Source organism: Acanthochromis polyacanthus, chromosome 2 (genome assembly GCF_021347895.1).
Source record: "Acanthochromis polyacanthus isolate Apoly-LR-REF ecotype Palm Island chromosome 2, KAUST_Apoly_ChrSc, whole genome shotgun sequence".
NCBI lineage: Eukaryota > Metazoa > Chordata > Actinopteri > Pomacentridae > Acanthochromis > Acanthochromis polyacanthus.
The window spans coordinates 48348297-48367027 of NC_067114.1; the positions used below are offsets into that span (position 1 = coordinate 48348297).

The 18731-nt window shown below is 45.7% G+C and overlaps 2 protein-coding genes across 2 annotated transcripts; one reads left to right on the forward strand and one right to left on the reverse strand.

Moving 5' to 3' along the window:
• The first annotated feature begins 3459 nt into the window (after positions 1-3459).
• LOC110963017 (chymotrypsin A-like) lies at positions 3460-8779 on the forward strand. Its single transcript, XM_051944928.1, is given in 8 exon segments — positions 3460-3511; positions 6231-6245; positions 6248-6333; positions 6423-6502; positions 7563-7641; positions 7900-8080; positions 8351-8484; positions 8564-8779. Coding segments are annotated over 8 exon segments (789 nt in total). The 3' UTR covers positions 8726-8779.
• Positions 8780-13596: 4817 nt separating this feature from the next.
• On the reverse strand, positions 13597-18175 carry agrp (agouti related neuropeptide). Its single transcript, XM_022211171.2, has 3 exons — positions 18037-18175; positions 16712-16797; positions 13597-13788 (listed from the first exon to the last, which is right to left on the reverse strand). The coding sequence occupies exons 1-3, from the start codon at positions 18173-18175 to the stop codon at positions 13597-13599; spliced, it is 417 nt and encodes a 138-aa protein (XP_022066863.2).
• Positions 18176-18731: the final 556 nt, after the last annotated feature.

The window sequence follows — 18731 nt, forward strand, 5'->3', positions numbered from 1 at the left end:
TCTGGGTCTGTTGTGCTTCTATTGAACAGATATGGTGGTGTAAACACACAGCTGTGGTTCATGATGTGAACCCCCGGGGGGCGCTACAGCAGGTTTTAGTGATTCCTGAACATCAGTTAGAACTTCTTTAAGAACCTCAAAATCTGTAGATTAGAAAGTTAACTTTAACAAATAATGACATCGTTTATCTGCTTCTGTAAAAACAACATGAGATTTCAACTTTCCAATGGTCGTTGAGACGTTGGTTTCCATCAGGAATAATTAACCAACCAACCTTGTTCTAACCAGATCCTTTAGAACCAGAACCTTCATCCTCCTGGCTCTCACTCACCTGAGACCAAACATTCAGAAAGTTTCAGGTTGAACTGCAGGCAGTGTTTCCTCAGAGAGACTGAGAGGAAAACCAGGAAAATACAATTTCATTATACACTGTATAATGACAATAAAGCATATTCTATTCTATTCTATTCTACTCTATTCTATTCTAGTTCAGAGTTTATCATCTGAGGAGACATGGTGGTTCAGGGTTTTCATACTTTTATCTCTCCCTCTTCATGATGTTCTGGTTCCTCAGACCTGCAGGACTTCAGATTGAAAACTGAACTACAGTGAGGGAAAACGAGACCTCTTCCTCCAAAACATCTGTCATTTTACACAAATATAATTTTTATTAGGCAGATTTTCATAAAAACTAATGAAAATATCAAACATTAGAGCATCAGACGGAGCGCCATGTTGGATCAAACATGACTCTAAAAACTGCTAGCTGTGGAAAACCATCAACAGTTCATTTGAAAATCTGCTAGCAAAACCTTTTTTGACAAAAGAAGTGTTAATATAGAAAATTATTGTAATTTCACTGATACTTCTTTTTAATTTTATGAATGAAACAGTTACTTTAATCCAGCAAATATCAGTTGTAAAAGGAATTGTTTGTTCTGTGATGTTTCACAAAAATAAGAAAAAACATAATTTCAACTAAAACTAAGTTTGAAAAGTTCAAGCTTTAATTTTGAATTTTACTTTTACTTTTTACTTATGAGATTATTCTGTTTTACAGTGTTTTCTGGCATTGCAGGAATCAGATAGTTTAGTCCACTTTTGTCTGACAGTGAATTAATGGGACACATTTTAATTAAAACATCAGGCTGAAGCCGAGGGCCACACGGCGGTGCTGTGGGTAAAATTGAAGCCTCACAGCTAGAAGGTCCAGGTTCTGGTTCTGGTCTTTCTGTGTGGAGTCTCCATGTGCTCCCTGCTGAGTTCTCCAGCTCCGATTCAAAGATCTGTTGAGGTTACCTGATGGTTCTAAACTGTAGGTGTGAATGTGAGTCTGGTTGCCTGATAGACCGTTACCTGACCAGGTGAACCTTCATCCTCAGTCAGCTGGGATAGGCTCCGCCCCCCGAGGACTTCTATAGATGATGGACAGAGCTGTTTTCTGCTGATTCTGGGAAACATGGAGATAGTTAGACAAACACTCACACACACTCACACACACTTACACACACACACACACACACACACACACTCACACACACTTACACACACCTACACACACACACACACACACACACACACACTAACATGGGAAACACACATGTTGTAGTTGTCTGACCTTCAGCTCTCAGCAGAAACAAACTGCAAACTCAGAAATAACAGAAATAACACTATAATAACGTAGAAATAACGTAGAAATAACATGCAAATAACGGTGAATAACTCAAAGTTTGAGTCCAAACTCAGACTGAAAACTGAAGTTTCTGTAAAATGCTTGAATGATGAGAGTTAAAATCAATGGAGTGAGTTTAACGTTAATCTGTGGTTATTCAGTGAAAGTAAAAAGTCTGGACTGAAATATGCTTTAATGAAAACACTCTGAGGAAACCTGACATTGTATCTGCAAGTTTTTATTTCAGAGGATTGTTGTGTGACATATGGAGCTGTGAAGGTGAAGACAACCTTTATCCTCCAATGATCGTACAGCTCTGACACTGAAACATGAATTTATCAAGCTACCACCTGCTGCTGAGAGACCATTGGTCAGGATGGTCAAGAGTCAACCAGGAACCATCAGAAAGCAGGTCTGAATGGATGAGAAGCTGCTGGAACACAGCTGTCAGTGTCCACAGGGTTCTCGAGGATCCATGAAGAAGGAAGTTCTTCCTCCAGAAGCAGAACCTTAAAGCTCCACTCATCACATGGACAAAGAAAAGGTTCTGGAGGAACGTTCTGTGGTCAGATGGAACAAACACTGAAGGTTCAACCCCAAGAACACCAAACCTACCATCAGGCATGGTGGTGGCAGTATAATGCTCTGGGGCTTTCTAGAAGAACTGGTTTCAGACTGGATGTTGGTCTGGTTCTGGACTTTCTTGGGACTGGTTTATGTTTGGTTCCAGTCTTGGTTCTCCTGATTCTGGATGTGATTTAAAGGTGGTTTAGGATTTATTTTACTCAGGATCTGGTCCTGGATCAGGACTGGTTTCAGATGGTCTGGGTGAGTTTTTTTAACCTCAAGAACACCAAACCTGCATCAAGCATGGAGGTGGCAGTATCGTGCTCTGTGGAACTGGATCTTTACACAAAGTAAATGGAATAATGGAGAAGGAGTATCACCTCCATGTTCTTCAGGAGAACCTAAAACCATCAGCAGAAGGTTGATCTTGGACACAATAAAGTTAATCTGAATCTGTCATATTTCCAGAAGATCTTTAATAAATCTATGAACAAACCAACATATAGGATTGTTTTTCATGTGCTTTGAAGATTCCGTCATAGATTCAGAGTTTTAGGAGACATGAGAACCTAAGACTGAAGGATGAACATGGACTTTATGAGTGGATGGAAACTTTGGTTCATGACTGTAATTCCACTTTAATGGTATGAACATATGAGGAATTGAAAATAATTCCCCAAAATTCAGCCTCACAGATGTTTCTACTGATATCTGGAATGAAATAAACTCAGTTTTCAGTTAAATGTACGTACTTTTACCTCAGAAACAGCTCCACTGCAGGACTCTTTCTTCTAAAGGCGTATTTTACTGAAGTAAATTATCAGCATTATCAAACCAGTTTCTAGAAGATCTGCAGACGTTCTCCATGAGTCCTTCTAAACAAACGAATTCATGGAACTCTCAGCTGGAGTTTAAGAAACTTTATATCTCTCTTTTAAACTCTGATCTTTAATTTATGTTATTTCTGGACTCGTGGACCTCAGGAGGAGAACCAAACCGAGCATCAGCTGTCCAAACTCCCACCGTCCTCTGATAAGACGTCCTCCTGTCCAATCCCTGTCCTCTGATAAGACGTCCTCCTGTCCAATCCCTGTCCTCTGATAAGACGTCCTCTTGTCCAATCACCGTCCTCCGATAAGACATTCCCCCTGTCCCGTCCAATCCCGTGGCAGCTCGGCTGTATAAAAGCTGGTGAACCAGGAGCAGGACATGATCGAGCCATGGCCTTCCTGTGGATCCTCTCCTGCCTCGCCTTCGCCGGCGCCGCCTACGGTGAGACTTCCTCTCTTTACCCAGCATGCATCAGTCCAGGACCAGTCGCTATTTAATGTATTATAATAATAATAATAATAATATATAATTATAAGATAGAATAGAATAAATAATAATAACTGATCATTGATTAATCAGTTTGAGTCATTTTTAATAATCAGTTTCTTTAGAGAACATTCTCTGGCTCCTTTCATCTATGACACTAAACTGAAGATGTTTGGGCCAAAACCATCTGAGGAACTCTGATCCACATTCTAAACCATGTCTGACACCATAGAACCAAACAGCTGATCGATTCATCCAGAAAATAACCAATAGATTGATGAAACGTCCATTAGCTGCAGAATAATCAATACCATGCTTTAAAACAGCGTCAGTGCCACAAAAGTGGAAAATAGCAAAAATTATTCCATTGCCAAAAAATAATAAACAGCCATTCTTGGATTTAAACAGCCGCCCAATCAGTATACTGTCTGTTTTGTGCAAAATTATGGAAAAAAATCGTCTTTGATATTTATAATTTATTAGATTTTCTTTTATCCAACAGTATATCCATACATAGAGTGGCAAAAAGGAATAAACCGTGCAACCCCACCATTCCCCCACTCCACCTCCCTAGGCCATCCAAGCATAATCCCTCAATTTCCACACAATTAAAAAAAGTCCATACATTATATTATATAATATATTAATACATTATATAATATATATTATATTATTATATTTTAATATAATGTATGAAAAAATCGTCTTTGAACAAATACAAGCTTATTTTGATAGGAACAATTTAAACAACAAAATCCAACATGCATATAGAAAGGGACACTCCACAGCGACTGCCCTGGTTCAAAAGACAGACAACTGGCTGAAAGAAATCCATGATAAAGAATGGTCGGGGCTGTAATGCTTGATTTTACAGCTGCTTTTGATATCCTAGATCATGAACTGTTGTTAAGCAAACTTAAATGTTATGGATTTGGAATATCTGCCCTGCAATGGTTCAGAAGCTACCTCACAAACCAGATGCAGAAAGTGTTTTTTAATGGGTCATATTCTGATCTTAGGCCAGTGACCTGTGGAGTGCCTCAGGGTAGCTGTCTTGGGCCATTGCTGTATACTATATACACAAATGATTTGCCTTCTGTACTTAAAACAGCAAGAATGTCCATGTATGCAGATGATTTGACTGTGTACACATCAGCTACGACTGCTCATGAACTAAAAACAATTCTAGACAAGGAGTTAAGAGCAGTCGTACAGTGGATTATTTATAAGAAAATAGTTTTGAATGTAACAAAAACAAAGACAATTGTGTTTGGTTCAAAATTACAAATGAAATTGAGCCCAATCTTCGACCTAAAAGTAGATAATGCACCAGTGGAGCAGGTTGAAGAGGCAAAACTCTTAGGTATCACTTTGGACAACACTTTGTCCTGGAACAAACATATAGATAACATAATCACTAAAATGGGTAAGGGCCTCTCAATGATAAGAAGATGTTCAGGACAACTGGATATGACAAAAAAAATATCAAAATCTTAACAAGGAACGCCACAAAAAGAATGACACAAGTTTTGGTGCTATCTTATTTAGACTATTGTCCTGTTGTGTGGTCAAATGCTGCATCCGGGGTGTTAATAAAGTTACAAACTATACAAAATCGAGCCGCTCGAATAGTGTTATGCTGCTTTTATAGAACCAGGACTAAAGTAATGCTGAGTAAACTCAAGTGGTTTTCTGTGCAGGATAGATTTCTGTATATGCTATTGTCTTTCCTTAAAAAAATTATGTCATCAAAACAACCTGTAATTGTTTATGAAAATCTCACGCTTAGCCATGATAAGCATGATTATTCTACTCGGCATGTTAAAGCGGGGAAATTTGCTTTACCTGCAGTAAAATCAAATAGCATTAAGAGAACGTTCATATGCAGAGCAATGCATGCATGGAATCAGCTCCCAGAAACAATAACCGGCGTAGAACAAATACACAAATTCAGATCTGCAATCAAGCTATTTTTAACGCATTGAAATTAAGCAAACACAAGTGGAAGGTTTCATGTGTGTGTGTGTGTGTGTGTGTGTGTGTGTGTGTGTGTGTGTGTGTGTGTGTGTGTGTGTGTGTGTAAGTAGGTATGTGTGCAGATAGATATGCATATATATGTTTAGGTGTATGTATGTGTATGTATATGTGTGTATGTGTGTTTGTGTGTTTGTATGTATTTGAGGATATGTATGTGTGTATATGTGCAGAAGTATATATGTGTATATATTTGTATATAAAAGTATGTGTAGATATAGATATGTGTATATGTATGTGTGTATTCATTGGATTTTGGCAATGGTTATATTTTTATTTTTTTATTTTTTTTAAATGTTGCATTCCAACTTTGTAATTCAAAGTGACGTTGGTATCCACTGAATTGTTTTTATTGGACACCAGGAAGAATAGCGACAGCTCTGCTAATTCGGAACTCCTTCAATAAATAAATAAATAAATAAATATTTATCATTGATGTTAGTTATTTTAATTCATCGTTAAAAAAGAAAGAAGTAAATCTGGAAAATAACACAAGAAACCTCAATCAGTAGCAATAACTAATCCAGTCATACTGATCAATATTATTGATCAGTATCAGCAGAAAGCTTCTCTTAACTTGGTTCCTCACGTTGTTGTTTAGTTGTTGTTGTTATTGATGATGTTATGATGATGTCACCAGGATGCGGTAACCCCGCCATCCCCCCGTCGTCACCGGATACGCTCGTATCGTCAATGGTGAGGAGGCGGTGCCTCACTCCTGGCCCTGGCAGGTGTCCCTGCAGGTAAACAAGCAAGCAAACAAACAAACAAACAGAGACGGGTATGTTGGTGTGGTGCTGACGCTGTTGTTGTTGTTGTTGTTGTGTTGCAGGACTACACCGGCTTCCATTTCTGCGGCGGCTCTCTCATCAGTGAGAACTGGGTGGTGACCGCTGCTCACTGCAACGTCAGGTAGACTCACCTGAGCTCCATCCTCAAACTAACAAATCATTATGTGAAGATTATTACAAACAAACAAACAAACAAACAAACAAACGTTTTACTGTCATGAAATGTTCATGATAGCGTTCCATGTTATTACTGGTGTTGATGAATCTTCAGATGTGGTCCTGTCCACACCTGTCTACATCTGTCTACATCTGTCCACACCTGTCCTCACCTGTCCACACCTGTCCTCACCTGTCCACACCTGTCCACACCTGTCCACACCTGTCCTCACCTGTTCACACCTGTCTACATCTGTCCACACCTGTCCTCACCTGTCCTCACCTGTCCTCACCTGTCCACACCTGTCCTCACCTGTTCACACCTGTCTACACCTGTCCACACTTGTCCTCACCTGTCCACATCTGTCCACACCTGTCCTCACCTGTCCTCACCTGTCCTCACCTGTCCACACCTGTCCTCACCTGTTCACACCTGTCCTCACCTGTCCTCACCTGTCCACACCTGTCCTCACCTGTTCACACCTGTCTACATCTGTCCACACCTGTCCTCACCTGTTCACACCTGTCTACATCTGTCCACACCTGTCCTCACCTGTCCACACCTGTCTACATCTGTCCACACCTGTCCTCACCTGTCCACACCTGTCTACATCTGTCCACACCTGTCCTCACCTGTTCACACCTGTCTACATCTGTCCTCACCTGTCCTCACCTGTCCACACCTGTCTACATCTGTCCACACCTGTCCACACCTGTCCTCACCTGTCCACACCTGTCCTCACCTGTCCACACCTGTCTACATCTGTCCACACCTGTCCTCACCTGTCCTCACCTGTTCACACCTGTCTACATCTGTCCACACCTGTCCTCACCTGTCCACACCTGTCTACATCTGTCCACACCTGTCCTCACCTGTCCACACCTGTCCTCACCTGTCCACACCTGTCCACACCTGTCCACACCTGTCCTCACCTGTCCTCACCTGTCCACCTGACAGACTCCAGCTCTGAGTGGAACTGGTGGTTCTGGTGTGAATAAACTGAAGTCTGTTTTCTTCTGAGCAGGACTTCCCACCGTGTGGTTCTTGGAGAACACAACCGTTCCTCCAGCTCTGAGAGCATCCAGGTCATGACCGTCGGCCAGGTGGGTGAAGAACCAGCACCAACCTGGACCTGCAGGTTTAGTCAGGAGAATATGAGAGCATGCTGTAGAATCTGAAGCCCTGCCTCCTCAGAATGTGGTTCCAGATGAATGTGACTCTGAGATGAAGCTGCTGGTTCCTGCAGTCAGTGGGAGGAGCTTCTTTTAGTAGAAACATCTGGTAGCTGTTCTGCCTCCAGGAGAACAGAGCTCTGGTTCTGGTTCTGGTAGCGTCACCTTGTTTTCATGTCGTTTTTCCAGGTGTTCAGGCACCCCAATTACAACAGCTACACCATCAACAACGACATCACGCTCATCAAGCTCGCCAGGCCCGCCCAGCTCAACACCCGTGTTTCTCCCGTGTGCGTGGCCGAGGCCGGAGACAACTTCTCAGGAGGCTTGAGGTGTGTGACGTCCGGCTGGGGCCTGACCCGCTACAACGGTAAGAACACCTGCACCACGGGCCAATCAGAGAACAGCCGCAGCACAGAGCCAATCAGAGAACAGCCGCAGCACATTTTAAACCACACAAAACTGATGTTAGAAAATGAAGCCATAGGTTTAAATGTTGATGTTGAGGCCCAACACTGTTACATTTAATGTAGATTAAAGTAATTAAATATTCAGGCTCAGACTAACAGGTTGATTTGTTTCTGTGTTCTGTCCAGCGGGGGCAGCACTGAGCGTTGATAACTTGTGTTCTGTGTTGCAGCTGCTGACACCCCCGCCCTCCTGCAGCAGGCCGCCCTTCCTCTGCTGTCCAACAGCGACTGCAGCCGTTACTGGGGCAGTCGGATCACCAGCCTGATGATTTGCGCCGGCGCCTCTGGAGCCTCTTCCTGCATGGTGGGTCGAGCCTCGGCCAGGTGAAGCAGCGCCGCCTCGTGGTTCGTTTCATCCCGTTCACCTCTGTGTCTTCTTTCAGGGCGACTCTGGTGGTCCTCTGGTCTGTGAGAAGTCTGGAGCCTGGACCCTGGTGGGCATCGTGTCCTGGGGCAGCGGAACCTGCAGCCCCTCCATGCCCGGCGTCTACGCTCGCGTCACCGAGCTGCGCTCCTGGATCGACCGGACCATTGCTGCCAACTGAGCATGGCAGAAAGAACAGCTTCAGCCTGATCTAAATAAAACCCAGAAACTCTAAGATGAGACTGATGTGGTTTGTTCTCTCTGATGGTGTCTCATCCTCAGCCTGTTTCTATCTTCTCCTTTACATCTGAGGAAGTTCTTTCTATACTTCATTGACTTCCTTGGTCTCCCAGCAAAATGCTTCCAGAATAAAAGCAGTTGGACTTCACCTACTGTCAGCTACTAAAAAAGAAAAACCATTTCTCAGTGATGTCTGGCTCCAGTTATCCAGATGCAGAAAGAAGTCAAACATTTAAATTCTTTATGAAATAATGGGAGTGATTAACTGAACACATACAAATGTTTCTGAGCTACAAGTTCTGGCTCCAAACGTTTCTGTAGAACCTGTTCATCTAGACTAATGTTCTGATAGAACTCTGACAGATTCTACACTCTGTTCTAGACATATTATTGGGCGGCCAATACCCCAAAAATTCACCTGTGGTACAGTTTTCCTAAAACAGATGGTGTCAGTTTGAACTATGTGCAATGAACTTTACACCCATCCTACTGTTTACATATTTATATCTTTTAAGTATTTTTTCCTTATTTGTAAATAGTGTGGGTCATTCCAGGTGAAATGACCAGATATTCCTTGGGGGTGTTGCTGCACCATTTTCAAATTAGTCCTAAATGTGCATACTATTAGATAGTCACAAAAGTACTTTCTATGCAAAATTGTAGGTCTGTAGCTCAAATAGTTTCTGAGTTGTGGGGGTCTGAAATTTTCAGAATTTGTTCTATAAAAAGCCTCGCCAGCATTTTCTGCATCTTTCAGTGGTTATTTGTCAGCCTCTAGACATACCAGAGAGCTGTGAGTTGGTAAACAAGGCCTCTGCATGTAGCTAGTGCCCCACAAACATCCCCAGGTGTTTCCCTACACTCTGCAGGCCATGGCGGCTTGATAAAAATGCTAAAAATTAAGAGACACCTACTCACGAGTGGGGTTTGGGACCTTAAAAGTGCTAGAAATACTGCACAGAAGTGTTCTAACACCCCTGGGTTCCATTCTACACAAACTTGTGTGATAACTTAGCAAACTGGAGCTTTCTAGGTACCTCAGTTTGGAAAATATGAGCTCCCAAAGTTGGACCAGATTTTTAATTGGCTATTTTGGGTGGCAAAAATCTCAGTGTCGGACAGGTACCAGAGACCCCAAATTTTTCTACAAGACAGTTCCATCTGTCTTCTATCACTGTACAAAAAAGCAGCAGGGTTATATTTGTAGTTACTGAGATATTCTTACTCAAAATGCCATGGGTGATGTCAGAATGGTTTTTGTTTTTCAGTACTTTAAATTGGGATACAAGTATTAGTAGTCATTCCAATGGTAGTATTATGTATGTTTGGTTCTTTGTTAAAGGTGACTACCTTCAAAAAGTGTAATGGTATAACTTAAGTATACATAAGTTATAACTTAGGTATACCTAAGTTAGGTATAGGTTCTTTTTCTTGTAACATGACATTGTACAATTCAATTTAACATGTTTAATTCCACTGCACTGATACTGTAAAATTACAGTATCTCTTAATTTTTAGCATTTTTATCAAGCCCCCACGGCCTGCAGAGTGTAGGGAAACACCTGGGGATGTTTGTGGGGCACTAGCTACATGCAGAGGCCTTGTTTACCAACTCACAGCTCTCTGGTATGTCTAGAGGCTGAGAAATAACCACTTAAAGATCCAAAAAATGCTGGCGAGGCTTTTTATAGCCCAAATTCTGAAAATTTCAGACCCCCACAACTCAGAAACTATTTGAGCTACAGGCCTACAATTTTGCATAGAAAGTACTTTTGTGACTATCTAATGGTATGCACATTTAGGACTCATTTGAAGATGGTGCAGCAACCACCATCTGGTGAAACCACACGGAATGACCCGTGTGCCTTTTTCTACTTTTTTATCTATGGCTGGGAGTCACCAATCATAATTTCACCGTGTGAAAACACGACAATAAAGATTCTTGATTGATATGTGTGACTCCCTGTCACCTGCTAATCATGTCCAAAGCTGGGTCCATTCTGGTCCTCTTTCTATCTAGAGCTCTCAGTAGACCCATGGTTTGCACCACTTTTTCTGTGTTTCTGCTGTTCCTGAGGACTTGGCTTGTTTTTCTGTCAGGGAGAGAAACGTTTTTGCTTTTTCCTCTCTTCTTACTTCACTGGAAAGATCAAAAACCTCCATCTTCTAATCCTTGGCTGAAAGATCTGATGTCTTTCATTCATTTAGAGAAAACTGAGTTCATTATTAGAGGTTCTTCAGATTATTTTCATAAGACTTGGGGCCCTTTGCTGTCCTTAGTCAAAACTAGGTCATCTCTGGTAGACTAACATATATTTGACAGTTTCATAGAGCAGGATGTTAATAAGCTCTACAGACCAACCTGGAACACTCTGATCCTTTCTGATACCGAGGGTTACATACTATTAGTATAATTTATTATTACACTCCATTATTTTACCGTGAGGAACACATTTTAGTCAAACTGTCTCTTATGTTCTACCAGAGGAACCAGAGACAAACACATAACGTGTGTTCTATCTGCATCAGTAGAAATGCTGCTGGATGTCAAATAGGGGATCAGGACCAGAGTTTACCCACATTACTGTTGGAAAACATGCAGCCAGTCTTCTTCAGAGGCTCCATAGAGAAAGGAAATCTGTGCTTTTTGAAGGTCTAATGATTTGTGGAGAACCAACAGATCCCAGCAGAGATTACTATCTTAGTGTGGTTCCTCCACTTGGAAAGGGAATATCACGAAAGAAAAACTAGACGGTGCAGAAGAGTACCAGGAAGCAGCTCATCATCGCCAGCTGACCAGACTTTAGTCCACCAGACCATCTACTGAACCACATCTCAGATCACAGGAGGACTGAAGGATCTGCTCAGGAGGAGGTTAGGATGATCCTGATGCTGTTACAAGAGACAACCTAAGACTCACCATTTTCTGAATAACTGATGTTTAAAGCAATGTTTTAGGTTGTATTTTCCTCATTTAGTTAGAATCAATCATGGGACTTGTTTTGTTGGATCCTACCAGAGCAGCATGTGGACCCTTCAGATAAAAAGATTTGATCAAACACCAGATTTATCTACATGTTTAAGAAAACTGTCATTAAATATCTTGGAAACATGAGCCAGTCATCAGGTTATCATCTGTTTTCCAGTTCATCTAATGAAAGAATGTAAGATTTAAACAGTTTTATCTCGTAGACAGTTTCCAGATATCAGTAAACCAGCGATATGAGACCAACAAACGATCATAAATTAGATCTTCACTCAGCAGGAACTTCACCACTCTGTCACCTAATGATCCTCAATAACAGCTTTATTCTACGGAGAACAACAGGATGGTTCCCCTGACGATCAGAAGCTGGTCCTGACAGAGAAGCAGGAGGTGTTAGTGAGATGATCTGGAGCTGCATGAGGTCAGAAGGTGTTGAAGACATGAAGGCCTGAGGATGAACAAGAATACTGGCTGAGCAGAAGATAAAGAGGAATGTTTCAGCAGGAGAACATCCAAAGAACATCACCACACCAGAGCTTCTCCACTAGAACCAAGAGTAACCAGGACCTGGACAGTGTGAGTCCTGAAGCTATCAGAACCTTTGAGGTGTTTAAAGAGACTCTGAAGTTCTCCCTCCTATTGTCTACTGTCCAGACTGAAGAAATGAGCTGCTGGAGATGTTATCCATCCCCCTGAACATCATCTTCCACTTCTCATCCTTCACTGTGTGATAAAGTTACATGTTTAGAGGATCCAGGAAGTCCAGGAGGTCCAGGAGGACAGATCCCAACCCTTCTCTCCTCATTCAAAGGAAAGTGGTGGAGCGTGTTGACAGCATCCAGTCCTGGACATCTACACCTGACCTGCTTCCTGAACACAGCTCACCTGGTGAAAAACAAAACAACCCTGAAATGTTCTGGACTCTCTCTTCTCAGCTCCTGGTAAACTTCTACAGAGCCTCAGTAGAAACCATCCTCTGTTCAGCAGCTGCTCAGGACAGAAGGACTCAGGATGAAGACCAGACGTATCGCTGCCGACTCCGCCCACCGGGAACGGACGGTTTGTTCTCTGGTAAACGCTACAGAAACATAAAAACTCAACCTCGCATACTGGAGATCAGTTTCCATCCCAGAGCTGTCCATCCATCCCCCTGAACACACAGACTCACTCTTTATCTTCACTGATGTTTTCCTCCCATCCTACTGCTTATGTGCACTAACTCTGGTTACATATTCATGTCTGTAGAGGATTTATTTTATTCTATATAGAGAGCGTTTTTCTGTTTTTTATCTACAGTTGAGAGTCACCAATGGAAATAACACGATGGAAACACAATGACTATGAAGATTCTTCATTCTTGACTCCTAGAGGCTGTTTCCATAAAATAATCTCTTTCTTCCTTTAACTATCTACGCTGCTGTTTCTTCTAGAATGTGCAGATCTATGGAGTCCCTGCAGCTCAGCACTCCAGCTCACCTCCAGATCTGCTCCAACACTGTAAACCTCTGCTGTAAAATCAGAGGAATTCAGCCTCATGTTGGAACCAGAAACTGGATCTGCAGAAGAAGAATGAAGTTCCACCTGCAGCTGACAGGATCACTTCTTTAGATTTGTTCTGGATGAAACTCTGGAGATTTGGATCTGAGGATAATCAGGTGTGAGGCCATGAAGAGTCATCAGCCAAGGAAAACATCAGATCTTCACATTTATAATCACTCAAACACATTCAGGAGTTTTAAACGTATTTATCTCATCAGATTTAAAGAATTAAACATCCTCCACGTTTCCTGTCAGCAGCGTCGCTGTTTCTGGTGTCATGTGAGTCATCAGGTGCGTCTGGGCGGGCAGGCGTGTCCGACTCTGCGGCAGTAGCAGATGGCATTGAAGAAGCGGCAGTAGCAGGTGTCACAGGGGTCACAGCAGGGCAGCGGGTATCCCAGACAGGACTGCTGGTGAGGAATGCAGCGCCGAGGAGAACGCATGGACCGACCCTGCAGCTGCAGCGCTGCAGATGCATCCTGCAACACGGAGACGACACGGAGATGACAGGGAGACGACAGGGAGACGACAGGGAGACGACAGGGAGACGACACGGAGACGACACGGAGACGACAGGGAGACGACAGGGAGACGACAGGGAGACGACACGGAGACGACACGGAGACGACACGGAGACGACAGGGAGACGACACGGAGACGACACGGAGACGACAGGGAGACGCCACGGAGACGACAGGGAGACGACACGGAGACGACACGGAGACGACAGGGAGACGACAGGGAGACGACAGGGAGACGACACGGAGACGACAGGGAGACGACACGGAGACGACAGGGAGACGACACGGAGACGACAGGGAGACGACACGGAGACGACAGGGAGACGACAGGGAGACGACACGGAGACGACAGGGAGACGACACGGAGACGACACGGAGACGACAGGGAGACGACACGGAGACGACAGGGAGACGACACGGAGACGACAGGGAGACGACACGGAGACGACAGGGAGACGACACGGAGACGACAGGGAGACGACAGGGAGACGACACGGAGACGACACGGAGACGACACGGAGACGACACGGAGACGACAGGGAGACGACACGGAGACGACAGGGAGACGACAGGGAGACGACAGGGAGACGACACGGAGACGACAGGGAGACGACACGGAGACGACACGGAGACGACACGGAGACGACAGGGAGACGACAGGGAGACGACACGGAGATGACAGGGAGACGACAGGGAGACGACACGGAGACGACACGGAGACGACAGGGAGACGACAGGGAGACGACACGGAGACGACACGGAGACGACAGGGAGACGACACGGAGACGACAGGGAGACGACGGAGACGATACGGAGACGATACGGAGACGACAGGGAGACGACACGGAGACGACAGGGAGACGACACGGAGACGACAGGGAGACGACAGGGAGACGACAGGGAGACGACACGGAGACGACACGGAGACGACAGGGAGACGACACGGAGACGACAGGGAGACGACGGAGACGATACGGAGACGATACGGAGACGACACGGAGATGACAGGGAGACGACAGGGAGACGACACGGAGACGACAGGGAGACGACAGGGAGACGACACGGAGATGACAGGGAGACGACAGGGAGACGACACGGAGACGACAGGGAGACGACAGGGAGACGACACGGAGATGACAGGGAGACGACAGGGAGACGACACGGAGACGACAGGGAGACAACAGGGAGACGACACGGAGACGACAGGGAGACGACAGGGAGACGACAGGGAGACGACACGGAGACGACAGGGAGACGACAGGGAGACGACAGGGAGACGACACGGAGACGACAGGGAGACGACAGGGAGACGATACGGAGACAATACGGAGACGACAGGGAGACGACACGGAGACGACAGGGAGACGACACGGAGACGACAGGGAGACGACAGGGAGACGACACGGAGACGACACGGAGACGACAGGGAGACGACACGGAGACGACAGGGAGACGACGGAGACGATACGGAGACGATACGGAGACGACAGGGAGACGACACGGAGACGACAGGGAGACGACAGGGAGACGACAGGGAGACGACACGGAGACGACACGGAGACGACAGGGAGACGATACGGAGACGATACGGAGACGACAGGGAGACGACACGGAGACGACAGGGAGACGACAGGGAGACGACACGGAGACGACAGGGAGACGACAGGGAGACGATACGGAGACGATACGGAGACGACAGGGAGACGACACGGAGACGACAGGGAGACGACAGGGAGACGACACGGAGACGACAGGGAGACGACAGGGAGACGATACGGAGACGATACGGAGACGACAGGGAGACGACACGGAGACGACACGGAGACGACAGGGAGACGACAGGGAGACGACACGGAGACGACACGGAGACGACAGGGAGACGACAGGGAGACGACAGGGAGACGACACGGAGACGACAGGGAGACGACACGGAGACGACAGGGAGACGACACGGAGACGACACGGAGACGACACGGAGACGACAGGGAGACGACACGGAGACGACAGGGAGACGACAGGGAGACGACACGGAGACGACAGGGAGACGACACGGAGACGACACGGAGACGACACGGAGACGACACGGAGACGACAGGGAGACGACACGGAGACGACACGGAGACGACAGGGAGACGACACGGAGACGACACGGAGACGACACGGAGACGACAGGGAGACGACACGGAGACGACACGGAGACGACAGGGAGACGACACGGAGACGACAGGGAGACGACACGGAGACGACACGGAGACGACACGGAGACGACACGGAGACGACAGGGAGACGACACGGAGACGACAGGGAGACGACAGGGAGACGACACGGAGACGACACGGAGACGACACGGAGACGACAGGGAGACGACACGGACACGACAGGGAGACGACACGGAGACGACACGGAGACGACACGGAGACGACAGGGAGACGACACGGAGACGACAGGGAGACGACACGGAGACGACACGGAGACGACAGGGAGACGACACGGACACGACAGGGAGACGACACGGAGACGACACGGAGACGACACGGAGACGACACGGAGACGACAGGGAGACGACACGGACACGACAGGGAGACGACACGGAGACGACACGGAGACGACACGGAGACGACAGGGAGACGACACGGAGACGACAGGGAGACGACACGGAGACGACACGGAGACGACACGGAGACGACAGGGAGACGACACGGAGACGACAGGGAGACGACACGGAGACGACACGGAGACGACACGGAGACGACAGGGAGACGACACGGAGACGACAGGGAGACGACAGGGGGATGACACGGAAACAGCAGGTGAGCAGGTGAACAGATGAGCAGGTGTATCACCGCTCTAACACAGGATCGTCTGCTGTTCTAAACTGGACCTCATCATAGGGGCCTCCGTCCAACAGGAAGTGATCCTCCACAGAGTCCTCAGGTAGGAGTGCGGGGTCAGGGGCGTGGCCTCTCTCTGCAGAAAACAAACACCTATTCTTCACCTGAACTCCGCATGAGGTCACACCATCTACATGTTCAGTAACACGCTAAATATCAGAGCTGGAATAAATGAAAGAACCATAACACTGGAAGATTCATGTTTCAAGGATTCCATCAGAGAAATCTCAGTGGAACCTCCAGATCTGACGGGAGAAACATTTAGTTCACAGGATGTTCTGATCCAATTTGAAAGGTCAGGAACCATCAGAGAGGTTTTTCTGCTGGATCACAGGAAGGAAGAACTCAGTCTGAGGCAGGATGTTATGTTAGACCAGAAACAGATACTATCCACCGATAATCAGCAGTAATCAATAACACAAACTGATCACAGTGAACATTAGTCCTGAGTTCTTTCTGTCATCATCATTAGTTCCTCAGTTGGTTCTGTTCTTTCAGTTATTAATGTACAATTCTTAGAACATCTGAGTTCTGGTTGGATGTCATCAACCTCCTCATTAGTCTTTGTCATGGTGTCTGATGCTGCTAAACTCCCACAATGCTCTCTGCTTTAACTGTCGTCTGAGTGAATCCTCCTCCGGTCTCTACACTAACCCTTGACACATTTCGTTGTACTTCTGCACAAGGACAATAAAGTCTCTTTATCTTTGTCTTGATCTTTACAGGATTAAACAGGAAGAGGCTCCACCTGCTGGAACAACCAGGAACTACAGCTGATCTACATTTACTGACATCATGGAGAGAAAACAAGTTTACTGCAGTACATCCTATCATCTAGTACTACATTCTACCATCTAGTACTACATTTACCCTCTAGTACTACATTTACCCTCTAATACTACATTTACCCTGTAGTACTACATTTAGATGGTATCCTACTGGAACTTTACCACCAGGTTCCAACACGTTCCATAGACGATGTTAGAAGCTCTCCTGCTGGTTCAACAAAGACGTTTGGACTCAGAAAGTCCTGATCAGAGCCTCGTTTAGAACCAGACCAGGCTCAGCAGAGGTCAGTGGTGTTTACAGACTAAACTGTGCCGATGTTCGGTTTACTGTTGGACAGAACTGGTTGGAACTCTGTCAGACTTAATGTTTCGACTGGATCACGTAAAGTTTTTATCTGCCTATAAGATCAGAGCAATGAAACGGACAACTAAATAAAACTCTGAAGGTAAACAGAGCTTCTACAAACTGAGCTGTAGTAAAGACAGAGTGTCAGGTGGAGCTGTCTAATTGGACAGGTGGTACTGACCCATGTCGGACAGGTAGGAGGCGTCGGGGCGGCGGCCAGCACCTGGAGCTTCATCCAGCTGGATGTTTCCATGAACCAGAGATGAGGAGAGTCTGAGCAGACTGAAGGACCAGCAGCAGAGCAGCACCGAGCCCAACATCCTGCTGCTGTTAGAACTAGAACGATCCGAACCACAACTCCCACAATCCTCAGCTTCTCCACCAGGAACCTGACAGGAAGAAACACCAGCAGCTTCAGTAACCTCAGACCAGATCAACACCTGACCTCCCAGCATGTCGACTCAGATGTTCAGCTCTGACCTAAGGTAGTCTACTCAGACTTCTGTGGAGGTTCTCAGTCATCCAGGTCCTGGAGATGGTAGCAGATCTCCAGCTGGTTTCTCCCAAAGATCCTACCATCTCCCCATCCTGTAGATGTTTTTCTATCTCCAGACATTTCCTCTCTACTCTGTTCATCATCAGCTGTAGATGTTCCTCCATGCTGGATGGATCTGCTGCATTTACTTTATTGGTTTTCCTCTCAGTCTCTCTGAGGAAACACTGCAGTTCAACCTAAACTCTCTGAATGTTTTGGTCTCAGCTGAGTCGGTCCTGGAGAACCAGAACCAGGAAGAGGTTCTGGTTCTAGAGGACCAGGTTGAAGAAACCAGTTAAACAAAGTCAGACATAAAAGTGATTTTTAAGGAAACTTCACAT